The sequence below is a fragment of the Talpa europaea genome (genome assembly GCF_964194135.1).
Source record: "Talpa europaea genome assembly, chromosome: 16".
Lineage (NCBI taxonomy): Eukaryota > Metazoa > Chordata > Mammalia > Eulipotyphla > Talpidae > Talpa > Talpa europaea.
The window spans coordinates 44,396,542-44,417,788 of record NC_140084.1 but is presented as its reverse complement, the minus strand read 5'-3'; the positions used below and the strand labels follow the sequence as shown (position 1 = coordinate 44,417,788).

At 52.3% G+C, this 21,247-nt stretch overlaps 1 protein-coding gene across 1 annotated transcript; it reads right to left on the bottom strand.

Moving 5' to 3' along the window:
* Positions 1-1,426: 1,426 nt before the first annotated feature.
* On the bottom strand, positions 1,427-19,460 carry LOC311186053 (poliovirus receptor-like; the record flags this gene model as incomplete). Its single annotated transcript, XM_084256941.1, has 8 exons — positions 1,427-1,504; positions 2,309-2,340; positions 4,048-4,161; positions 5,402-5,550; positions 7,983-8,100; positions 10,535-10,834; positions 13,028-13,387; positions 19,379-19,460. The coding sequence occupies 8 exons, from the start codon at positions 19,458-19,460 to the stop codon at positions 1,427-1,429; spliced, it is 1,233 nt and encodes a 410-aa protein (XP_084113067.1).
* Positions 19,461-21,247: the final 1,787 nt, after the last annotated feature.

The window sequence follows — 21,247 nt, the reverse complement described above, 5'->3', positions numbered from 1 at the left end:
CCTGAGCCCCTCATGTCCAGGGTCCTCACCCTCTGTACCCCTCACCCCTACTGCCCTCCTGGTTCCCATCTCTCCCCATTGCTCTCTGTCCTGTGCTCTCTGGTCTGTTCACAACAAATCCTGAACCTTCCATTTCTCTTGCACAGGAGCCCATCACGAGCTCTCTGGTTCAGCACTCTGGCCCCAGGTCTTTCCTCCCTAGAGTATTTTCCTAAACAGTTCTCTCCGTAGGAGGAACTCCACAGCCTGCCACGATGACATTCCGTTTGAAAGCTGACATGGGAGTTATATCCGAGGCTCTGCCTCCTGCCCTTGGGCTTAGTCCACACGGGCCGCAGAGGCGTGCGCGCTGCATAGCCAGTTCCTGTTCCCTCAGCGCCTTTCTCTATGTGTTGGGAACAGCGTCTTGCTTTTGTCCGTGGGTTACTGGCCCCAGCCCCTGGGGTCTTGTCAACACCAGCACCCCAGGTACAGGTGCTTTTCTGGGACTCAAGTCTTGGCAGAAGGTGTCTGGGATGAACAACCTCCAAGTTCACAGCCACCAGTTGTTCCTGTTCCCCAAAGAGCCCCACACAGCCAGTTGGGGCCCAAGTTTCAGCTTCTGGTTTCATCCTGGTGATAACTGTCAGCAGCTACTTCTTAAAACCCACAGAGATTCAACTGATAGAGAGACTCAGAAGTTCAAGACCAAAGGTCAGATTCTTACAAAGACTCTGGCAGTTGTACATTCTGTGGGTCCCACTGTGCAGGAGAGGGGTCACCTTGACCAAAGAGGGACTCGGTGTTTTGCCTTTGGCTCCTGGGAGTAACATTTAAGCCCTTGGAATGTTCTAGAGGACTGTCTATTTACCTGGGGGCTGTGGGAAACAGCGGAGCCTTTGCTTAGTGATGGATGGTGGGGTTCTTGGCCACATATATTGAATTGACCTCTGAAGGGGCTAGTGACTAAGGTCAGCTATATGGACATTGACTCCCCCCAATAAAATCTCTGGACACCGAGACTCAAGTGAGCTTCCCGGTAAGCAATAATGCAGGTGTGTTGTCAGGTGTTCTTGCTGGGAGAAGTTAAGTGCACTTGCAGGTTGCTCCCCACACCCCCCCCCCCCTTACCCAGTGGGTGGCTGGAAGCTCACTCCTGGTCCATTCTGCCCTTGCCCCATGTGCCTCTTCCCATTGCCATCAGTCTTAGAGTCCAGTGTAATAAATAGTAACAGCTATCATAGCTTTCCTGAGTTCTATGAGTCCTTCTAGCCTGAGACTGAGGGTGGTCTCAGTGCCCCCCACCCACAACTTCTCACACTTGAGTCCTGCCACGGGGGGAGAGTGGCCAGTCTCTTGGGAGGGAGCTTCATCCATTGGGGTGGGGTCCAGCCTCAAGGTCCACATCCTTGCCAGCTTCAGTCTCTCTCCATTTGGTTCCCCAGAGTCAACTTTTGCCTCCTGCATCTCGTCCGTTCTCCTGGGGCAGATCCTGCTGAGTGCTCACAACGGAATAGGATTCGGTCTAGAAGGGGGATATGCAAACGTTAGTCATCAGTGGGACCCTTTCAGAAAAGATCTTCCCATGGAAGCCCAAAGGGCAGCATCACAGACCTGTCCTTCCCTCCCCAGAAGTCGGGCAGCACTTCCCAAGGTGTGGCTGTGAGGGGAGAGGGACGGCTATTAAAATGCAGAGCATCAGCAATCAGAAAAGATAAACTCATGCCATTTGCAGCAACATGGATGGAGCTGGAAGGGATCATGCTCAGCAAAATAAGCCAGAAAGAAAAAGAAAAATACCGGATAGTCTCGCCCATAGCAGGAATTTAGAAAACCTAAATAAGGGACCAGGAAAAAGACTAATTATAATAAAGAAAAAAATCAAAATCAACAAGTAACTATAAACCAGAGACACACTACGGGGGCTGGGGGACAGGAGAGGAAGGATTAGGGCTAATATAAGGGGGGGGTGGGAATTGTATGGGGAATATAACCAAAATGAAAATGCATACATTGTAAAAAAAAAATGCATACATTGTGCAAAAATAAAAAATGATGTAAGAATTATATAAAATAAATAAATAAATAAATAAATAAATAAATGAACAAATGAAATGCAGAGCATGCATTTCAGCAATTCCTGCAGGGGATTCTGCCCTGCAGCAAAGGTTGGGAATTGCTGCTGGAGGAATTTGAAGTAAAGATCTGGAACCTGATTCCTGATGTCATGCTGCCTTTTGGTTAAGTACAGACATCTTGGGAAAGCACCCAGCAGTCAGCCTGTGGCTCCTGCAGGCCCCCACCCTCTCAGTTTCACCGCCACACTTACCCTGTTAGCAGGAGGTTTACCACAGCATCGACCTGCGGAGACAGGGGAGAAGTTGTCAGGAATGAATGCTCAGAAGCCCAGGAAGATGCAGGTGGGTGACAGGCCTCTTGACTTTGAAGTCCCAGATCAGCCACTGACAGGGGTAGAGGCACCTTCCCTTTAAGGTCGATACATTTATAAAATGGGGTGAGGTAGAGGTTTCATCCAGTTATTCATTCAGTTGAAGAAGTGTTGAGCACAGGCTCTGTAGCCAGATGGATGGGTTCGCCTCCCACCCCTGACCTCTAGGAGCTGTGTGACCTTGTGCAACTGACAACCTCTCTGTGCCTCCTCAGCCATCACACAGGGATTTATCCAACAAATAGCAAATGTCTACTTTGTGCCAGATACTTCCCAGGCGCTGGGAATACAACTGTGAACAAAACAGACAAAAATCACTGCCCCCGTGGAGCTTATAATAATGACAACAATAATAATATTAGTAATGGCAATGGCGACCTTCATTCACATATTCAGTGTGCAGCTTACAGCTGCCCAGTGCTAAATGCTTTACCTGTGTTAACAGTTACAATTACTCCATTTTACAGATGAGGAAACTGAGTCAGAGAGAGGAAGTCATTTGCCCGTGGTGACATCATAGAGCAGTGGAGTGGGGTCCTAAGCACAAAGGCAGTCTGGCTCTGGAGATGATGCATTCAGCAAACGCATCCTCCAGTGCCTCCTTTGTGCCTGGGCCCATGCCAGGTGGGGCAGGGGACACAGCTGTGACTTTGACAACACCAGTTCTGCCGTCATGGAGCTCACAGTCCACTGGTGAGACAGACAAGTTCCCACACAGTGACACTCCAGAGTGGGCCAGACTGGGGTAGAGGAGCCCAGAGCAGGTGCTGGCTCATTCTGGGGGATCAGGGAGGGCCTCCTGGAGGAGGGGGCCTCCAGCAGTGATGTGAGGAGGCAGTTTTGTTTAGTGGCTGAGGGAACAAGCTTTGTAGTCAACAGAACAGCCCTGTGCTCCTGACTTCCCAGCTGTGTGCCGGTGGGCAGATGACATTCCTCTCTGAGTGCAAATTCCTGTTCTGTGAAACATGGCTCACAACAGCACTCACTTCACAGGGCAGTGGTGGGCATGGCAGGCAGCTGTGCAGAGAGTGGCGGCACCTGCAAAGGGCTCAGCACAACGCAGTTCTTTGGATTGCAGAATTGGCCACAGGACTTCCCCAGAAGGAGCCATGGAGAGGGTACTCCAGACAGGGAAGAGCAGCGCAGAGCCCTTGAGCTGAGAGGGTGCCGGGCCCTCTGAGAGCCGGGGACTGGGATGCTGGCAAGTGCCACCTCCTCCTTTCCATGGTAACAGCCAGGGAGTCACTTCTGAGCAACGTGACAGGGTAAAGCTGGAGGGTAGATGTTATCTGTCCCCCACCCCTCTACCCAGGGCTCTCCTGTCCCCTGGATTAAAAAACAGTCTTTACTGTGGCCTTCGAGGCCCTACAGGATCGGCCCCCAGTCCCTAAAGACTTGTAAAATGAATCAATGAGTAAGACTCCCTGGCCTGAGTCTGTAAGTGCTCTTGTCTATAAAATGAGGGCACCTCAAAGTTCTGGGGTGAGGATTCAGGGGGAGGCTGCCACGTGGAGGGCTTAGCATGGAGCCCAGCACAGTGGGTATTTGATTGTGGTGGCTATAGTGAGGCTCATTCACAGCAGACAACGGAGGAATGTGCCAAAGAGAAGGAGACTCACCGGATTTTTTGAGCTGCCAGAAAACAATCCCTGCCAGAATCAGGACTGCCACGATGATGATCGGTAAGATGATCGCAAGGGTCGCTCCTGAGTTGGAGCCCCCAGGAGGTTCATCTGGAAGAGAAAAAGGAAACAGCGATTTAGGTTTGAAGACTTTTGAGGTTTTCACCTGCTCAGCAAACATTGCCATGTATTCTTTTAAGAAGCTACCACTCTGACTCCCTCCTCAGTTCTTAAGTGGACTTGACTCCACCCTCTCGTTCCTAGGTAATGACTTGGACCTAGACCTGGCCAATCAGAGCATTCCACTCGCTCTGGCAGCTGTGATTGGTTCTTGGGGACCTAGGGCTGGGAGTGAGCCAATGAGAGCCAGCCCTGGGACTTTGGTTTGCACTGAAAGAGGTATATTCTTTCCCCTGGGATTACTAAACTGCTGGGATGTGAGCCTGCAGCTGCTGTGGGCCATCTTGCCTCCCCAAGGAGTCTTTTTTTTTTTTTTTTAAAGGGCAGAAGGACCCCATGGGTCTCTCACCCTCATCTCTGTCACTTTCTTTTTTTTTTTTTTTAATAGAGGCATGCTTTATTTGTTTTGCTGGTTTGTTTGTTTGTTTTGTTTATACATGCACTGGATACAGTCAGAAGTGCGGGAGGGTGAGAGAATTCACCAGAGCCAGAGCGGGGAGCAGAGCAGGCAGAAGGACCGAAGTACACTGCTGAGGGGAGCAGCGGGCGGCAGGAGAGGTCTGCGCGCCATGTGGGACCCTCCTCCGGTGGCCGGGGAGCAGCCGGGGATCGAACCGGCGCCGCAAAGGCCGTGCGCAGTTTCGCAACCCAGCGCTCAACCGCTGCGCCACCGGGGAGGCCCCTACCAAGGAGTCTTCTTAAGAAGAGAGCAAGCACAGAGAAAACCAGAGACAAGAGATGTAAGGAAAAGTTCCTGGTATACACAATTTGAACATCTGGATCTAGCCATACCTGAAGGTGCATTTTCAATAAAGCCCTGTTTTTTGCTGGGACTACTTTGAGTTTCTGTGATTCCATCCATTGAAACTGACAGAGTTCTTCACTTGGAACAGACTTACTGGGTTCCTGGGGAAGAGGCACCCCAAAACTACCCCAGTCTGGGTTTGCCGAAGGGTGTATCCAGACAATGGTACAGATGCTGAGTTAACAGGGGGAGTAAATCTGACTCCGAAGAGTCCTTTCATGAGAAGACTAGGGAGGATGGAGTCAGAGAACATTCTTGTGGCTAAAGGACTCAGTTAACCAGGGATCACCTCCAAATCCCTCCCTCAGACATAATGCTGCTGAGACCTCCTCCTTTGACCCCTCTCCTCGCTGGGTGGCTCCTTACCTTTGAGCTGGACAATCAGTTCTGCCTGGCGAGTTCCTAAGGTGTTGGTGGCACGGCAGATGAAAGTCGTGTTGATGGATTTGTCCACAGTATGGATGTGGAGACGGCTGCCCTTAGCCATAGCAGAAGTGGGCAGAGAGCCTCTGATCCTGGGGGAGAGAGACTGGTGAGGAAGTGGCCTCTGCTGGAGGCTCCAAGTGACAGGCCATCTGGGGACAGAGCCCTCTCACGGAATCTGTGTGACAAGTTAAGAGCAACTCCAGGGTCCCCCCAAGTCAGCTCCTCAGATCCACATCTAATCAATCAGAAGATCCTGTTGACCTCACCTTCAGAATCTTTTCACACACCTCTGAGTCCTTAGGGCCCCACCACTTGGTCTGACCACCCCTACTCCAAGGCCACTGTGGTTACCTTCTTACTGGGTTCCCTGCTTTCCTCTCTCATTCCCAGTCCACACTGACCTGGGGGATCTTGCTAGAACCCAGTCAACTCATGTCCTTCCTCTGCTCAGAGCTTTCCAGGGCTCCCACCTCACCTTGTGCAAAGACCAAGGTCTTCGAAGTCCTTACTACAGCCACAGATACCACACCAGCTGCCCCTTGCCCCATTGTTCTGACCACGTTATCGGTTTCTCTCTCCTTTGTTCCTGACTGTATTCACAGAAGCCTCCTTATTGGCCTCAAACACTCAAGTTATACTCCCTCCTCGGGGTCTTCGCATATGTTGTTCCCTAAACCCGGAATGCTGTTCCCTAAGCCTGGAATGCTCTTCCCACACAGTTACCCCTTACTTTCTTCAGGTTCCTGCTCAGATGTTGCTTTAGGGACACCTTTCTGTGCCACCCTAGTGCAATGGTAATGACCCCTCCCATTTTTCTGCTTTTCCATGGCATTTACCAGCAGCTGACACACTATGTGCTTTCCAGCCGTATCCTATTCATTATTTCTCTCCCCAGCTGGAATGCAAACTCCAGAAGGAACTTGGTCTGTTTTATTGACCCAAGTGTGTCAGTCAGTGAATAGCACCTGGCACACAAACACTGGTTTATGGGTGAAGGACATGGAGGACATGGTTTATCGGTGCACTCTACAGAGCTGGGATGAAGACCCAGTGGTGTGGCTCAAAAGCCTGAATCACCACACTTTGAGGCACCAGGAACTGAGACACGATGGGCGTTACATAGAGATGGGTGGCCGGGGATGCCACCCACCAAGACCTGTACCCAGTTGGAAGTGGGGAACAATCTCTGAACCCACATTTGGGATTGGTTAAGTAATCAGTGACACATGCATGGGAACTCCCAGCAGCATTAAAAAAGAGGCTGTGGGCACTTTGAATGCATATGAGCTATGCGCAGGACAGAGCAAGATAAAAAAGCAAGAATAATAAATTGTTAGTGAGAAAATCCACGTGGTGGGTTTCTGAGTGTTCACTGGAAAATACTTACTTTACTCTGTGTGTGAACATTCTCCTAATAAACTGTTGGAGGGAACCAATAAACTGTTGGAACTGTTGGAGGGACCAGGAGAGGTGTTGGCGAGACAGAGGAAAATTTTCAAAATTAGACGCGACATGCAGCACACAGTTTGTTTTGATTAAAAGGCAAGAAGGTTATATAACAAAGGGTAACAGTGGCTATTTATGGAGGTGGTTGGGTACACAACTACAGATGCTACTGTCATCTTTTTTGCTGGGAACTGTATTGTCTACAGTTTCTTTCTTTCTTTCTTTTTTTAAGATTTATTTATTTTTATACAAGAGCTGGGTACAGGACAGAGACGCAGGAGGGTGAGAGGATTCACCAGAGACAGAGCAGGGAACAGAACAGACAGGCGATGGAAATACACTGCTGAGGGGAGCAGCGGGCGCGACAGGAGAGGTCTGCTGCGCCATGTGGGAATCTCCCTGGCAGGCCGGGAATTGAACTGGTGCTGCAAAGGCTGCAGACAGCTTCACAGTACTGCGCTCAACCCGTTGCGCCAACTGTCTACAGTTTCTACAGCAGTCATAAACTATTTCTGAAATAAGGACAAAGGTCGAATAACAATTACATAGGACAATGCACCCCTTTGTTTTTTTCTCCCCGCCCTGGATTTGAGGACATCTTCTCGTCTTGAGCCTCATCTTTTAGAGAACAGGGACAGTCCTTACTCTGTGAGCGATGACTGACCAGGTTCCCCGAGGTGGCACAGCTCAGAGGTTAAGAGGATCAGGTTTGGAGGCTGATTTGAGGGCTCAATCTGCACCTTCATGGCTGTGACAGCAAATGCAAATGACAGCAGCTACCGGGGCCCCCCGATCTTTAACCTGGGCATGGCGATAGTGCAGACCGTGCCTGGAGTGTGGGGGTCGCATGGGATGAGGGCGAGTACTGGCACACGGATAAGGGCAGCTGTTCCTCTATGCCTGGGAGACACCAGCTTGTAAATTCTGTGCACTCAAGACTCTTTTAATGGGGAACCAAAATCAACCTTTCTCTCTTTGTACTTTGTGCATCTCTCTCCTTCTCAGAGCCAGTACAGACGCCAGCCTCTCCTTCCTCAGGCCCAAGAGTTCAGGCCCCACCCCTGCCAGGACTCACGTGCTCCACACATAGTCTGTGGGTTCGGGGTTGCCATCTCCGTGACAGTTCAGCGTGACCTCCTTTTGGCCGAGGTACCAGTTGCCATCATAGCCGGAGATGGAGACCTCAGGGGGGTCTGGGGGAAACAGAAACACAGATTGTCAGGGAGCCTTCAGGGGCCTAGAGATAGGTGGGATTCATGTCACAACCTGGCAAGACCTCAGTGGGTTTCAGGAGCAGCTGGAAGTGAAAAGGCCTGTGAAGAACCTGGGGCAACAGGTTCCTCAGAGGACAGATGCCTGGGAGTCCATGGGGGGCCAGGGGATATACAGAGAGATTCTTAGGACACCCCTCCCCCTGCCACGCCTCTGCTGGTTTTCCTGAGCAGCCAGGTGCTTCTGCCTTGGATATCCTGTGAGCAGAGGCTTCTGGCAGACTCACCACCCACAGGACCATATTCAAAGCACCGACAAGTCCTACAGGAAAGAATCCCAAGGACCCTGCTTCGGCCGCTGCTTATCCCTCCCAGATGTGATCAACAGGGAAGAATTTCTGGAGTTTCAGGGGAAGGCCCATGAGAGGTTTTTTTGGGGGGTGGGGGTGGGGGGGAGCATCAGTGTAGCTCCCTTCCTTCCTCAGACCCAATGGTAATATCGTAGGCATCCAGTGTAGACGGTGCCGAGGGGAATCAGTATAGCGACTGCCAGGGTGGAGAATTCAGTATAGACCATGAATGTAGGACAACAGCATCCAGAAGAGCTTATGCAGACATTTCTGATGAGCTCCGGGTACACAGGGTGTTGACTCAGGGCAGAGAACTGTGTGGGAGAAGAGTTAGTTCCCAGGGGAAGTGGGGGCAGGGGACAAAACAAACAGAGTGGGTCCCAGAAAACGGTGACATTAAGCCAGGTTGTGTGTCCAGTGAGAATGGCACATATTAAAAAAACTAGCAACAACAAATGTTGGCGAGGTTGTGGAGAAAAAGGAACTCTCCTGCACTGCTGGTGGGAGTGCAAACTGGTCCAACCACTATGGAGAGCTGTGTGGAGATTACTGGACCTACTAAACATAGAGCTTCCATATGATCCAGCAATTCCACTCCTAGGTATTTACCCAAAGGACACAGAAACATTAATTCCAAAGGGCACCTGCACCCCTATGTTTATAGCAGCACTATTTACAATAGCTAAGCTTTGGAAACAGCCCAAATGCCCAAAAACAGATGACTGGATCAAGAAGATGTGGTACATATACACCATGGAATATTACTCAGCAATCAAAAAAGATAAACACATGCAGATTGCAGCAACATGGATGGCGCTGGAAGGGATCATGCTCAGCGAAACAAGCCAGAAAGAAAAAGAAAAATGCCGGATGGTCTCACTCATAGCAGCAATTTAGAAAACCTAAATAAGGGACCAGGAAAAAGACTAATTAATACAAAGTAAGAATCAAAATCAACAAGCAACTATAAACCAGAGACACACTATGGGGTGGGGGGAGAGGAAGAACTAGAGTCAAAATAAGGGGGGGTGTGCAATTATATGGGGAATATAACCAAAATGAAAATGCATACATTGTGCAAAGTTGAAAAATGATGTAAGAATTATATAAAATATTTTTAAAAAGACAGGTTGTGTGTGTATGCAAGTGTAGACAGAATTTTTAGGAGCCACTGTAGACCCCGGGAGAGCCTGGTTTAGATCTGTGCTGTCCAATGTGGCTGCCACCTGTGACTAACGAGCTGAATGGGTTCCAAGCACACACTAGACCAGGAAGACTTACCAGGGCCAAACAATGTGAAAGACTTCACTGATATTTTTTAGATTTGATTCCATGCGGTACTGATAGCAGTGAGGTCTTCTGGGGTAAGTAAAATCATTGATCAAAATTAGCTTCATCCCTTTATATTTTTAATTGTGTGGCTCTAGAAAAATTTAAACCACAATGTAGCTGTGATCTAAAGCTGTGTAGCCTCCTCCTTCTGTCAGACAGCACAGGTCTGGGAGTCTCTGAAGTTGTGGTATAGACAATATGGTCATGCCTCACTTAGCGATAATGCAGTCATGCCGCACCTGACAACACCTTTCAGCCAGCAATGGATGGACTATACCATAGGGGTCCCCACAGGCTGTACCATCCGGCCCAGGCGTGGAGCGGCTCTTCTATAGAGCTGTGTGTAATTACACTCTATGATGTTCTCACAACGATGAAATAGTCTAACGACATATTTCTCAGCACATGTCGACATTCTTTAGCGACACAAGGCTGTGCTGTAGGTGTCAGGATCTAGGGGGAGTGAGTGGAGGTGATGCAGTGTAACCGGACCAGAGTAAATGGTGTAGACAGAACACAGGACAACGAGTGTAGCCTTCGTGGGGGAAGAAGAAAGCCCTTAGCCAGTGTAGACATTATTGGGGCAGAGGGAAGTATGTTCTGCACTCGGGGAGCAATATAGACAGTTTGCCAGGGCAGCAGTGTAGACAGAATAGGAATGAAGGTGCCAGAGTAAAGTGTTCAAGAGTCAGTCTAGATAGCATGAGGGGGTGGAAGCCACCTGGCACACTCACAGTGCACATTGAGATTCAGGGGCAGCAGGATGGGCTCCTTGAAGCTCTCGTGCTCCACTCTGCAGGTGACATTCTGGTGAATTAACTCTCTTGAGGGTGTAAAGTTAAACTGGCTGGTGATGTTGAACGTTCCTGGCAGGAGACCTGGTGTCTGGGTCACGATGACATTTCTATCCGGAAGTGAGGAGGACCAGAAGACTCGGGGGGCTGGGCGACCCCCCGTGGAGATGCATCGGGCTGTGGCCACAGGCTCTGGGCCCAGCAGATCCTCCTGGATATCAACGTGGTTTTCGGGCTCAGCTGGGGAAGGAAGCAAAAGGGGCACAGGTCATTCCTCATCTATGGTCATTCAACAAACATCTCAGCAACTGGGTAGAGGGTAATTGAAGGTACAGGATGACCAGTCTAAAACCCCAGGTCTGTCCCAGAGTGGTTGGGTGGCCGTGGGCACATCTGTGCCTCAGTTTCCTTGTCTGTCAGCTCAGGATAATGACAGGACCATAGGCAATGAGAATAGGCAGGTAATTTTTTTTTCAAGATTTATTTATTTATGCATACAAGAGCTGGGGTGTAGGCCAGAGGTGCAGGGGGTGAGAGGATTCACAGAGAGACAGAGTGGGGAGCAGAACAGGCAGATCCACTGAAATACACTGCTGAGGGGAGCAGTGGGGAGACAGGAGAGGTCTGCTGCACCATGTGGGTCAGCTCCCTGGCTGAGGATCAAACTCATGCTGCAGTAGTTGCAGATAGCTCCATAGTGCTGATGTTTAACCCCTTGAGCCATGGGGGAAAGCCCCGGCAGAAAAAGCTCTGAAAATGGTACCAGGAGCATAATAAATGCTCAATAAATATTATTGTCCTCGCCATCGAGTGACTGCCTGGCTCTGTGAGAGGACCCAGTTATGAACAAGAGTCTGCTCTCCTGGGGTGTAGTGTCCAAGACAAAGAGATTCCCTAGACAGCGAGGACCCAGAGTGGGCAAGGCTGGGATGAGGGAGCCCAGGAGGGCTCCTGAGGGTACCCGAGTTTAAATGAGGAGGCCAGAAGGCCTTCATGGAGGAGGGGATAGCTGAGTGACTAAGGCCACCGTGGTTACCGGGAGGGGAACAGACCGGCTCAAGGTCACGCATTGTAAATGGCAACCGTCTGACTAAAACCACCTTTCAATCTCCACACTGGGGATTCCCAAACCTGGGGCTTTAGTAGTTCCTTCTCCACATCGCCTTCAGCCTAAGCCCTCAGACTCAGAGTCCAGGGTTTGCTGGAATAAACAGAGCTGCCTCTGGTTGCAGGTTGCCAGTAGTTAGCTTTCAGTGAGTTACATTGTCTACACTGGCTCCCCAGCAGCCCGCCAGCCCTGTCCCTCTGTCCACACCAGTCATGCTTGCCACCAGCTGTCTTTGTTCCCAGTGTTGTCTAGACTGTTGCCGGTGACCACTGTCCACATTGATACGCATCCTTTTCTATCCCGTCTACACTGGCTACCCCGAAGAACGTCTCTTCATGCAAAGACCCAAAAAAGCTCCTAGTACACATGCAAAAAATTAATGTCTGCAGCCTCTCTGGTGGCGCAGGCGGTTGAGCACAGCGCTGTGAAGCTGTCCAGCACAGCCTCTGCAGCGCAGGTTTGATCCTGGCCGGCCACAGAGATACCCACATGGCGCGGCAGACCTCTCCTGTCTCGCCTGCTGCTCCCCATAGAGGTGTATTTCTGTCAGTCTGCCCGCTCTGTCTCTGGTGAACTCTCTCACCCCCCACAACTCTGACCTGTACCCCAGTTCTTGTATGTGTAAATATATAAAATCCTTAAAAAAATTAATGTCCACTCTTGTTCATCCTCATTGTCATCTCCATTTCACAAATGGGGAAACTGAGGTACAGACACCTCTTACTTATGCTCCTATCTTCTTCCTGACATTCATGAAAAATCATCCCAGTTTCCCTGAGGGGGAGGGGAACCCACTGGGCATCCAGTCCCACCAGGACCCACCAGGCGAAGCCCTCCTCACCCTAGTATTAGAATCTCTCTCCTTCCAGTCTGTTTCAGCTTTCCCTTCCTCACAAAAAGAATGTCCGCAACTGAGAGCATCAGGAGCCCACTGCACGTCTGTTCGGAGCCCCTGGCCTGGACGCCTGCCCCCGCCTCAGGGCAGCTTTGTGGGCAACCCTACACTATGCAGGCGGGAAGGAGGGTCTGCAGAGCCAGCCTCCTGGGCTCCTCCCAGTAACCCTCCCCCCCAGGTTCTGCTCTCTGTCCCCAAGATCTTACCCTCCCCCTCAGGATCAACTGCTCTTTCCCAGTGGTCAGACTCCCCACCTGTAACTGCCCCCTCAGCAGCCCCCTTCCCTCGAACCTCCCCTTCTGTAGTCCCCATAAAATTTCTGCTGTGGAGGGAGTCTCCCTCCTGGGTCTTACCTACTCTGCTTACCTCCCTGCTCCTCCCTTTGTCTACACCCCACCCCCCCAACCCCCCAACCCCCACCCCTGCTCACCCAGCACGCGGAGCCAGGTCCGGGCGCTGCCGCTACCCTGCGGGAACGTGGCGAACTCGCAGGTGTAGTTGGCTTCGTCTTCTGCACGCAACCCACTCACCACCAGCGAGGCGTCCCGCAGCTCGCCGCCCGGCTTGGCCACTGCGAAATGCAACCGCCCGGGCTCCGGGAAGCTGGGGCCCTGGGTGGGGTGGAAGACGGCCACGCTGTGCGCCTCCCCCGACAGTTCCCGCCGCATCCAGGTCACCTGCGTCACCTGCACACCCGGCTCCAGAGGCTGCAGGTTGCACGGCAGCTCCACTGTCTGGCCCAGGAAGCCGTGCACCTGGCTGGGCGCCCGCACGACCACCTTCCGGGTCTCTGCGGGGAAACAGGGTTGGGGGGAGGTGTCAGGCCCGGGCGGCCCAGGTCTGCACCAGGAGAGGCACGGTCGCTCACCAAGGTCAGCACCTGCTGGCGAGGGGGCTCTGGAGTCCCTTATGGGGGTGTGGGGAGTCATCGTGGGGGTAGTGGCTGGGCTGAGGGGGGCTGACTGGTCAGCAACTGTGTCCTCACTGCTTCTCTGGGCTGTTAGCACCGTATTTTCCCTGCTAGTTATTACCGGATTTCCTCGAAGTCAGCATCATCAAATTTCAAAAGTGGGATAAATATTGTGGCTCTATCTAGGGCCAGATTCTTCCACTACTGCAGCGTCATCAGTTTTAAGACCCCACAGAGACTCTGTCATTAGTAGCAGGGCTCTGTCAGGGGTTAGCGCATCCCGGGGTTTTTTTTTTTTTTATTAAATGGTTATTTTTTCCCAAATATTTATTTATTTATGCATACAAGAGCTGAGGGACAGGCCAGAGGTGTGGGGGTGGTGAGAGGATTCACCAGAGACAGAGTGAGGAGCAGAACAGGCAGATCTACTGAAATACACTGCTGAGGGGAGCAGCGGGTGAGACAGGAGACGTCCGCTGTGCCATGTGGGTAGCCCCCTGGCCGGGGATCGAACTCGTGTTGCAATGGCCATGGACAGCTCCATAGCCCTGAGACTTAACCTCTTGTGCCACCAGGGAGGCCCCGCATCCCGGGATTTAGAGGTGGGAAAATGGGAAGAAACTCCAGGTCTTAGAATCTATGCAGTACAGAGTCCCACACTGTCCCTTGGCAGCCGCCCAGCCTCCTGCACCAGATCCAGACACGGTGCCGCCAGGCCCAGTGCCCCAAGTGCGACAAGGAAGTGTACTCTGCCGAGCGGGTGACCTCCCTGGGGAAGGACTGACATCAGCCCAGCCTCAAGTGGGACAAACGCAGAAAGATGCTGACCCCGGGGCCACGCCAGCCCCCTCACAAGGAGCAAGCCTTTGGGAAACCACCCTTGCTCCATGGCCATGGTCCGGCCTAAAGGCTCTGGGCCAGGTGGCTCTGAGAGTCACCCAGGTTGTGGAGACCCCATTCCTGGCCACCCTCGGAACATGGCCCCTGCAGGCTAATTCCAGGCCAAACCTCCAGGCACCTGGGGCTCCCACAGAGACCCCGTGTCCTCAATAACCCTGCACACTGCGGGAACAATGAATATATGAAACATGGTGTTATTTCTTTGGGAGGACCCTGGCTGGGAGGATGTTTGTGGGGATGCTGGTACAGAGGGGAGGTGAGGGTAGCCCAAGGTTTTGGCTTCCTTCAGCTCTCTCTGCTGCGAGGCTTTAGGCAGTTTACTTAACCTCCTGGAGGTTTTTCCCTAGTTTATAAAATGGGACTAATCAGTGAACATTCCCGGGATGTTTATAAGCTCAGGGGCTGTTCTGAGTCCTTCACTCATTCCAGCTTTAGTTAGCTCCCCGAGGCAAGCATCTTAGCAAGGTGATAAAGGGGGAAACTGAGGCATATGGTCACTTGCTCCAGGTCACCCAGCGAGTAGTTGGCAGGGGTGGGATTTGAACATAAGTCATCTGCAGACAGAGTCCAGAGCTCTGCCCCCCCCCCGCTCTCCATCAAAATCTATCTAGAGCCTCCCTGATGGCGCAGCGGGTTGAAGCTATGCTGTGAAGCTGTCCGCAGGCTCTGCAGCGCGGGTTCGACTCCCAGCCGGCCAGGGAGAAACCCACATGGCGTGGCAGACCTCTCCTGTCTCGCCCGCTGCTCCCCTCAGCAGTGTCTTCGGTCCTTCTGCCTGTTCTGTTCCCTGCTCTGTCTCTGGTGAATTCTCTCACCCTCCCGCGCCTCTGACCTGAACCCCGGTTCTTGTATAAATAAATAAATCTTTAAAAAAAGAAAAAGAATCTCTCTAGTCTCCAGCACATAGGTCTCCAGGTCCTCAACACTCCTTGGCTCTCTTGATAGTAATAAACACAATAGCATGCACTCTTATTAACAATAATGGGCATGCAGACGGTGGGAGGTGTTCTTTGAACCCCAGTCCTGCCACTCAGTAGCTACGGACTTTGTGTGGGCGGTTTCATTCCTCTGAGCCTCGATTTCACAATCCAAAGTGGTGACTGTAGCTTGAGGTTGTTGCAAGGACTCAAAGGTGAAATTTGTGTCATAGATCAGCACATGCTTATTACCACTGTTATTAATGTGAGGAGGAGGAAGCTGGGAGGCCAAGGATGGGCGTCCTGGTAGGGGGGGTGCTGTGTAGAAGAAAGGCACAGCTTGGACATGAAGAATCGTGGAGTGGTGAGGCTAGTCCAGGTGGAACGCTGGCCCCACTATTGGCTTGCTGTGCAGCTCTGGGCAACAGAGTGTCCTCTACTGGCTTCCTTCACTAGAGGGCAAAGTCTCCTCCCTGGTGAGGTTGCCAGGAGGATGAAATGGCCTTTCTCTGGGCGTGTTCCCTGTGATACGGCGTCTATCAAGTCCCTTGATGTGGCTGCTTCCAGTGCTCTCCATTGCCCCATGAAACAAGTTCTAGTATTGTCATGCCCTCTGCACAGCAGGGCATGTGACCCTGTAAGGTCAAGCCCTGGCCTAAGGAACCAGCAGGTGAGCAACAGCCTATGCTCGGACCTGAGCCTGTTCCATCCTGTCCTGGTGTGCGTAAGGGCAGGTAGGGGGCAGGGGAGCATGTCAGCTTCTTCTGTTCAGTTTCTTTGTCTCTGCTACTTCTGCCTGGGGGCCTGCGCAAATCTCTTCCCTCTCTGTGCTTCTACCTCTTATCTATAAGCAGGATGGGGTCACAATAGGAGCAATGGTAGGAATCTCCTTAAGGGGCTTTAGACTGATGGCTCTCTCTGAACTCTTCAAGTCCGGGTTTCCTCTTTGCTAGAGGAGTACCCCATGTTTGGAGAATCATCCTTTCAGAGGTGGTAAAAGGAGGGACTCCAGCTTCCTCAAGTCCACACTCAGTATATTATTGTTCACCTACCATTATTGTTCTTACTGAGTACATCTGCCCTTGCTCAGTAACCTCCCAAGATGGAGACTTACGAAGCAGGAGCTCTGGAACCTACTGTTTTTTTTTTTTTTTAAGATTTATTTATTTATGCATACAAGAACTGGGGTACACACCAGAGGTGCAGGGGTGTGTGTGAGAGGATTCACCAGAGAGAGAGTGGGGAGCAGAACAGGTAGATCTACTGAAATACACTGCTGAGGGGAGCAGCAGGCGAGACAGGAGAGGTCTCCTGAGCCATGTGGGTAGCTCCCTGGCCAGCCGGGGATCGAACTCATGCAGCATTGGCTGTAGATAGCTTAATAGCTCTGTCTTTAACCCCTGCACCACCAGGGAGGCCCTCTGGAACCTACTTTGAATCAAACACATTCTCTCTTCTCTCTGACTGTCACAAGGTGACACCATCACAGGTGAAAAGTAATCAGCCTGACTCAACTCTTTGCAAAAGAACACCCACAGACTGCTTTCTCCCTAAGGATGACTGTGGAGGAACATCGCCCCCCTGACCGCTCCTCCCGGTGATTAAGAAAGACATCTCTGTGGAGTGTTACGAAAAGACCCCACCCTGTGACATTCTCCTGGAAGATACACCTGTCCACCAATGCCAGCATTTTTTTTTTAAAAAGATTTATTTATTCATGCATACAAGAACCGGAGTACAGGCCAGATGCATGGGAGGGTGAGAGGACTCGCCAGAGACAGAGCAGGGTACAGAACAGGAGAATTTACTGAAACACACTGCTGAGGGGAGCAGCGGGTGAGACAGAAGAAGTCCACTGAGCCATGTGGGTTGCTCCCTGGCCGGCTGGGATTGAACTGCGCTGCTGAGGCTGCGGACAGCTTCACAATGCTGCGCTCAACCCGCTGTGCCACCAGGGGAGGCCCCCAATGCCAACATTTTAAAGAAATGTCCTTAAGCTCGGACACTCCACTACCTAGCTTGATCCTGTAAAACTCCCCCCTCCCTGTCTCTGATGACACACACCTTGAGGCAGGCAGTTGGTGGTGAACCCAGATCCCGATGTCTATTCTCAACCACTTTCTTTTTTTTTTCTTTTTTTTTTTTTTAAAGGCATGTTTTATTTGTTTGTTTGTTTGTTTTTTGTTTATACAAGCACTGGGTACAGTCAGAAGCACGGGAGGGAGGGTGAGAGAATTCACCAGAGCCAGAGCAGGGAGCAGAGCAGGCAGAAGGACCGAAGTACACTGCTGAGGGGAGCAGCGGGCGGCAGGAGAGGTCTGCGCGCCATGTGGGACCCTCCTCCGGTGGCCGGGGAGCAGCCGGGGATTGAACTGGTGTTGCAGAGGCTGCGGGCAGCTTCGCAACCCAGCGCTCAACCGCTGCGCCACCGGGGAGGCCCCACTTTCTTAATTATATAACAGGGGTTGGGGGAGGGACCCCCAGGGGTATGTGGGGTGGTGGAGGGTGAAAAAAAATTACAGCCATTGAGTGTCAGAGGATATGAAATACAGAGGAAAAAAAAGAAAGAACAAGGAAAAACAAAAGAAAGAATATGGAAAGTGAAAGTGCAAATATATATATATAGGTCCTCCCTGGTGGTGCAGCAGTTGAGCGCTGGGTTGCGAAGCTGCCTGCAGCCTCTGCAGCGACGGTTCGATCCCCGGCTGCCGGCGAGGGTACCACATGGTGCGCAGACCTCTCCTGCTGCCCGCTGCTCCCCTTGTTAGGGGGAAAAGGATGTCCCAAAGCAAATTCCATATAGGCTTTGTGGACTCCACCCCCACCCCAGGTCAAAGCCAAAGACACTGGGAACTCCAAATCCCATCACCACCAAAGGGAAGGTGGCTGGGACCTGAGGGTGGGGTTAAGCAGCCAGGTGGATACAAAAGGCAGACACGTGGGCTTTGAGCTTCTCCATTTTTGGCTCTCCACCAGCTCGCAGCGCCCGGCCAGCTCGGAGAGTGACTTTGGGTTTCCAGGTCGTTGGATCGGGTAGGACGCATTAAAGACTTTATTTCCCTATTTTCTCCCTGAGTTGTATATTTTCCTTATTTCTTTTTCTCTTGTAAATAAACCTTTTATTAACCCTTTTGTGTGTGTCTGTAGTGGAGTATTCATAAGTCCCTTTAAAGCGCGCGGGTGAGGACCCACAGCCAGGAACCCGTTTAATATCGGGGTTGCTCTATCAGCAGTGTATTTCGTCAGTCTGCCTGTTCTGCTCCCCGCTCTGGCTCTGGTGAATTCTCTCACCCTCCCTCTCTTCTGACGGTACCCAGTGTTTGTATAAATAAATTTGAAATACATATATAGCTGATGATTTGATACATACATATCTAGTGAAATGGTTACTGCAATCAAGCTAATTATCTATCTCCTCCAAAAAAATATGATAGGATAGCCTGATTGTTTCTAAGTTACTCGGGTAATTTTCCTGAACTCACAGTTATTACATGCTGAAAGCTGTTTTAACCCCCCAGCCTGAATCTTAGCGCTGTCCCCCAACACTGACATACAGCTGACGCACAGATGAATGAATGAGCCACCCTTCGAGAGAGCCGCCCTGCGCGCCATGCGGGACCCTCCTCCTGTGGCCGGGGAGCAGCCGGGGATTGAACCGGCGCCACAGAGGCCTCGGGCAGCTTCACAACCCAGCGCTCAGCCGCTGCGCCCCCCGGGAGGCCCGTCCTCACTCCTATTCCGCAGGCCCCGGGGGTCTGGCGAGCCAGGGTGTGGCGAGCCGTCCTGGGGATGAGGTGTTGGGGGTGAGTCACCCTCTGCCGATTTCCCCCTCCGGACACTGACTCGCCCTTTGGAAATCTCCCATGGCCACCGAAGTCGAGCGGCTTTGGGGGCCCCCGATAAGAGGGTCCTGCCCCGGCCCCCACTTTTCCATCCCTGGGGTGGAGGCAGTGGGGGGCAAAGGGGCCGCGCTCAGCCTCCGGGAACCCGGGAATCAGCGACCCGGCCGATGGGCAGGGACGGGGGGGGGCGGGGGCGCGGCGGGGTCACTCACCGGCTCCGGGGGGCGCCCAGGACAGCAGCAGCAGCAGCAGCAGCAGCAGCGGCCGCGCGGAGGGGCCCGCGCCCCGGGCCATGCTGGGCTGGGCCGCGCGCTCGCTCCCCGTCCGCGGCGCCGACTCGCTCTCCCCGCGGCGCGGCTCGCGTCTGGATTCCAGGGGTGCGACCAGGAATACCCCGGCAGGCGCAGGCGGCGTCAGAGCCCGGGGGCGGGCACGGGAAGTTCCCTCTTTCACTTCCAGAGCCTTCCGCGAGGGCCCGCGCCCAGGCCCGGCCGCCCCGCCTGCGCCCCGCGCGCCCGCGCGCCCAGGCCTGGGAAGCGCCCGGGCAGGGCCGGATCCCGGCGACAGGCCCAGCCCTGGGCAGGCGGGGGGGGGGGGTGGGGGTGGGGGTGGGGTGGGGGGGGAGTCGAGGACCTTCCAGCGCCCGCGACTAGACTGAGGTTCAGTCTCTCAGTGGAGACAGATCCTGCTGCTCCTGCGCAGCGGCTGCCCGTCCACTCCGGCTGGGAAGCAGACCAGCAACTCGCTTCTCCTCTTGGGACCTCAGTTTTCTCATCTGAAAAGTGGGGTAATGGCTCTTCCGGAGGGTTTGTGAGGCCTAAGCAACTACTTAGCCCGATTCTTGGTGTACACTTTGCACTCCACAACAGATGTTATCACAGCAACCGCTTTTATTGGTACTTTGCAGTTATCGCCAGATGCTAATGATGATAAGGCTGATTCATCGATTCTCCCTTCAACGTAGTTATGGAGCCAGGCGGTGTTCGAGGCACTGGGGACGCTGAAGAAAATAAGACACACAAAGCCCCTGCCTTCGTGAAGCTCACCTTCCCTTGGGGGAAACACACCGTCAACAATTTAATACACACAACACTGTGGTGTCTGCAGGTGATAGTGGTTGAGGAACAACATAGAAGGGTGGGGAGGGAGGGAGAGAGAGAGGGGAAGAGAAACAGAAACATAGAGACAGAAGATGAGAATCAGAGAGAGGAGACAGAGGCACAAGGACTGACCGTGAGGTGAGAACTGGACAACAGAGACACCCAGATGCCACAGGCTCACACAGAACCTGGGAGACTCCTTTGTCCCCAGTAGTGTCCATCCTGGCCATGGTCCCCACCAGGTCCACTAACAGCTTTGATCCTTGTTCTGTGACATCCCTTTATCTTCCTAGAAAATTCCTCCTTTGGACTTTGGCCAATTTGGAGTGCGCTTTTTTTTTTTTTTTTAAAGATTTATTTATTTATGTATACAGGAACTGGGGTACAGGCCAGAGATGTGGGAAGGTGAGAGGACTCACCAGAGACAGAGCAGGGAGCAGAACAGGCAGACTGACCGAAGTACACTGCTGAGGGGAGCAGCAGGCAAGACAGGAGAGGTCTGCTGCACCATGTGGATTGCTCCCTGGCTAGGGAATAGAACTCAGGCTGCAGCGGTGATAGCGGTGAGACTTAACCCCTAGGCCATCAGGGAGGACCCCTGTAGGTAAATTTTTCTGAATGGAAACACGGCATTTGGCTTCTCGAAAATCTGTGAATTTTCTGGTTTCCCTGTTCTGGCTCTGAGTTATCTCTGAATCAGGAAACTGGCTGCTGCTGTGATCATACTGTCATCATCTGGGGTTTCCCTCTACCACCTAGGGCTTCCCGCACCATGGTGACTCCAATAGTTTCCTCTCAGATTGGTCAGAGCTGTCCCCCCGCCAAGGTTTGGATTTCAGATTTGGAGCCGACCTCACACCCCATACTCTGCCTCTTACCTACTGGGCATCTGACTCCTCAGCAGTGACAGAAATGGGGATGGTGTTCTGTCTGCACAAAAGCTAGTGGAAACTGTCTGAGAGAATAAAACATCTCTGAGGT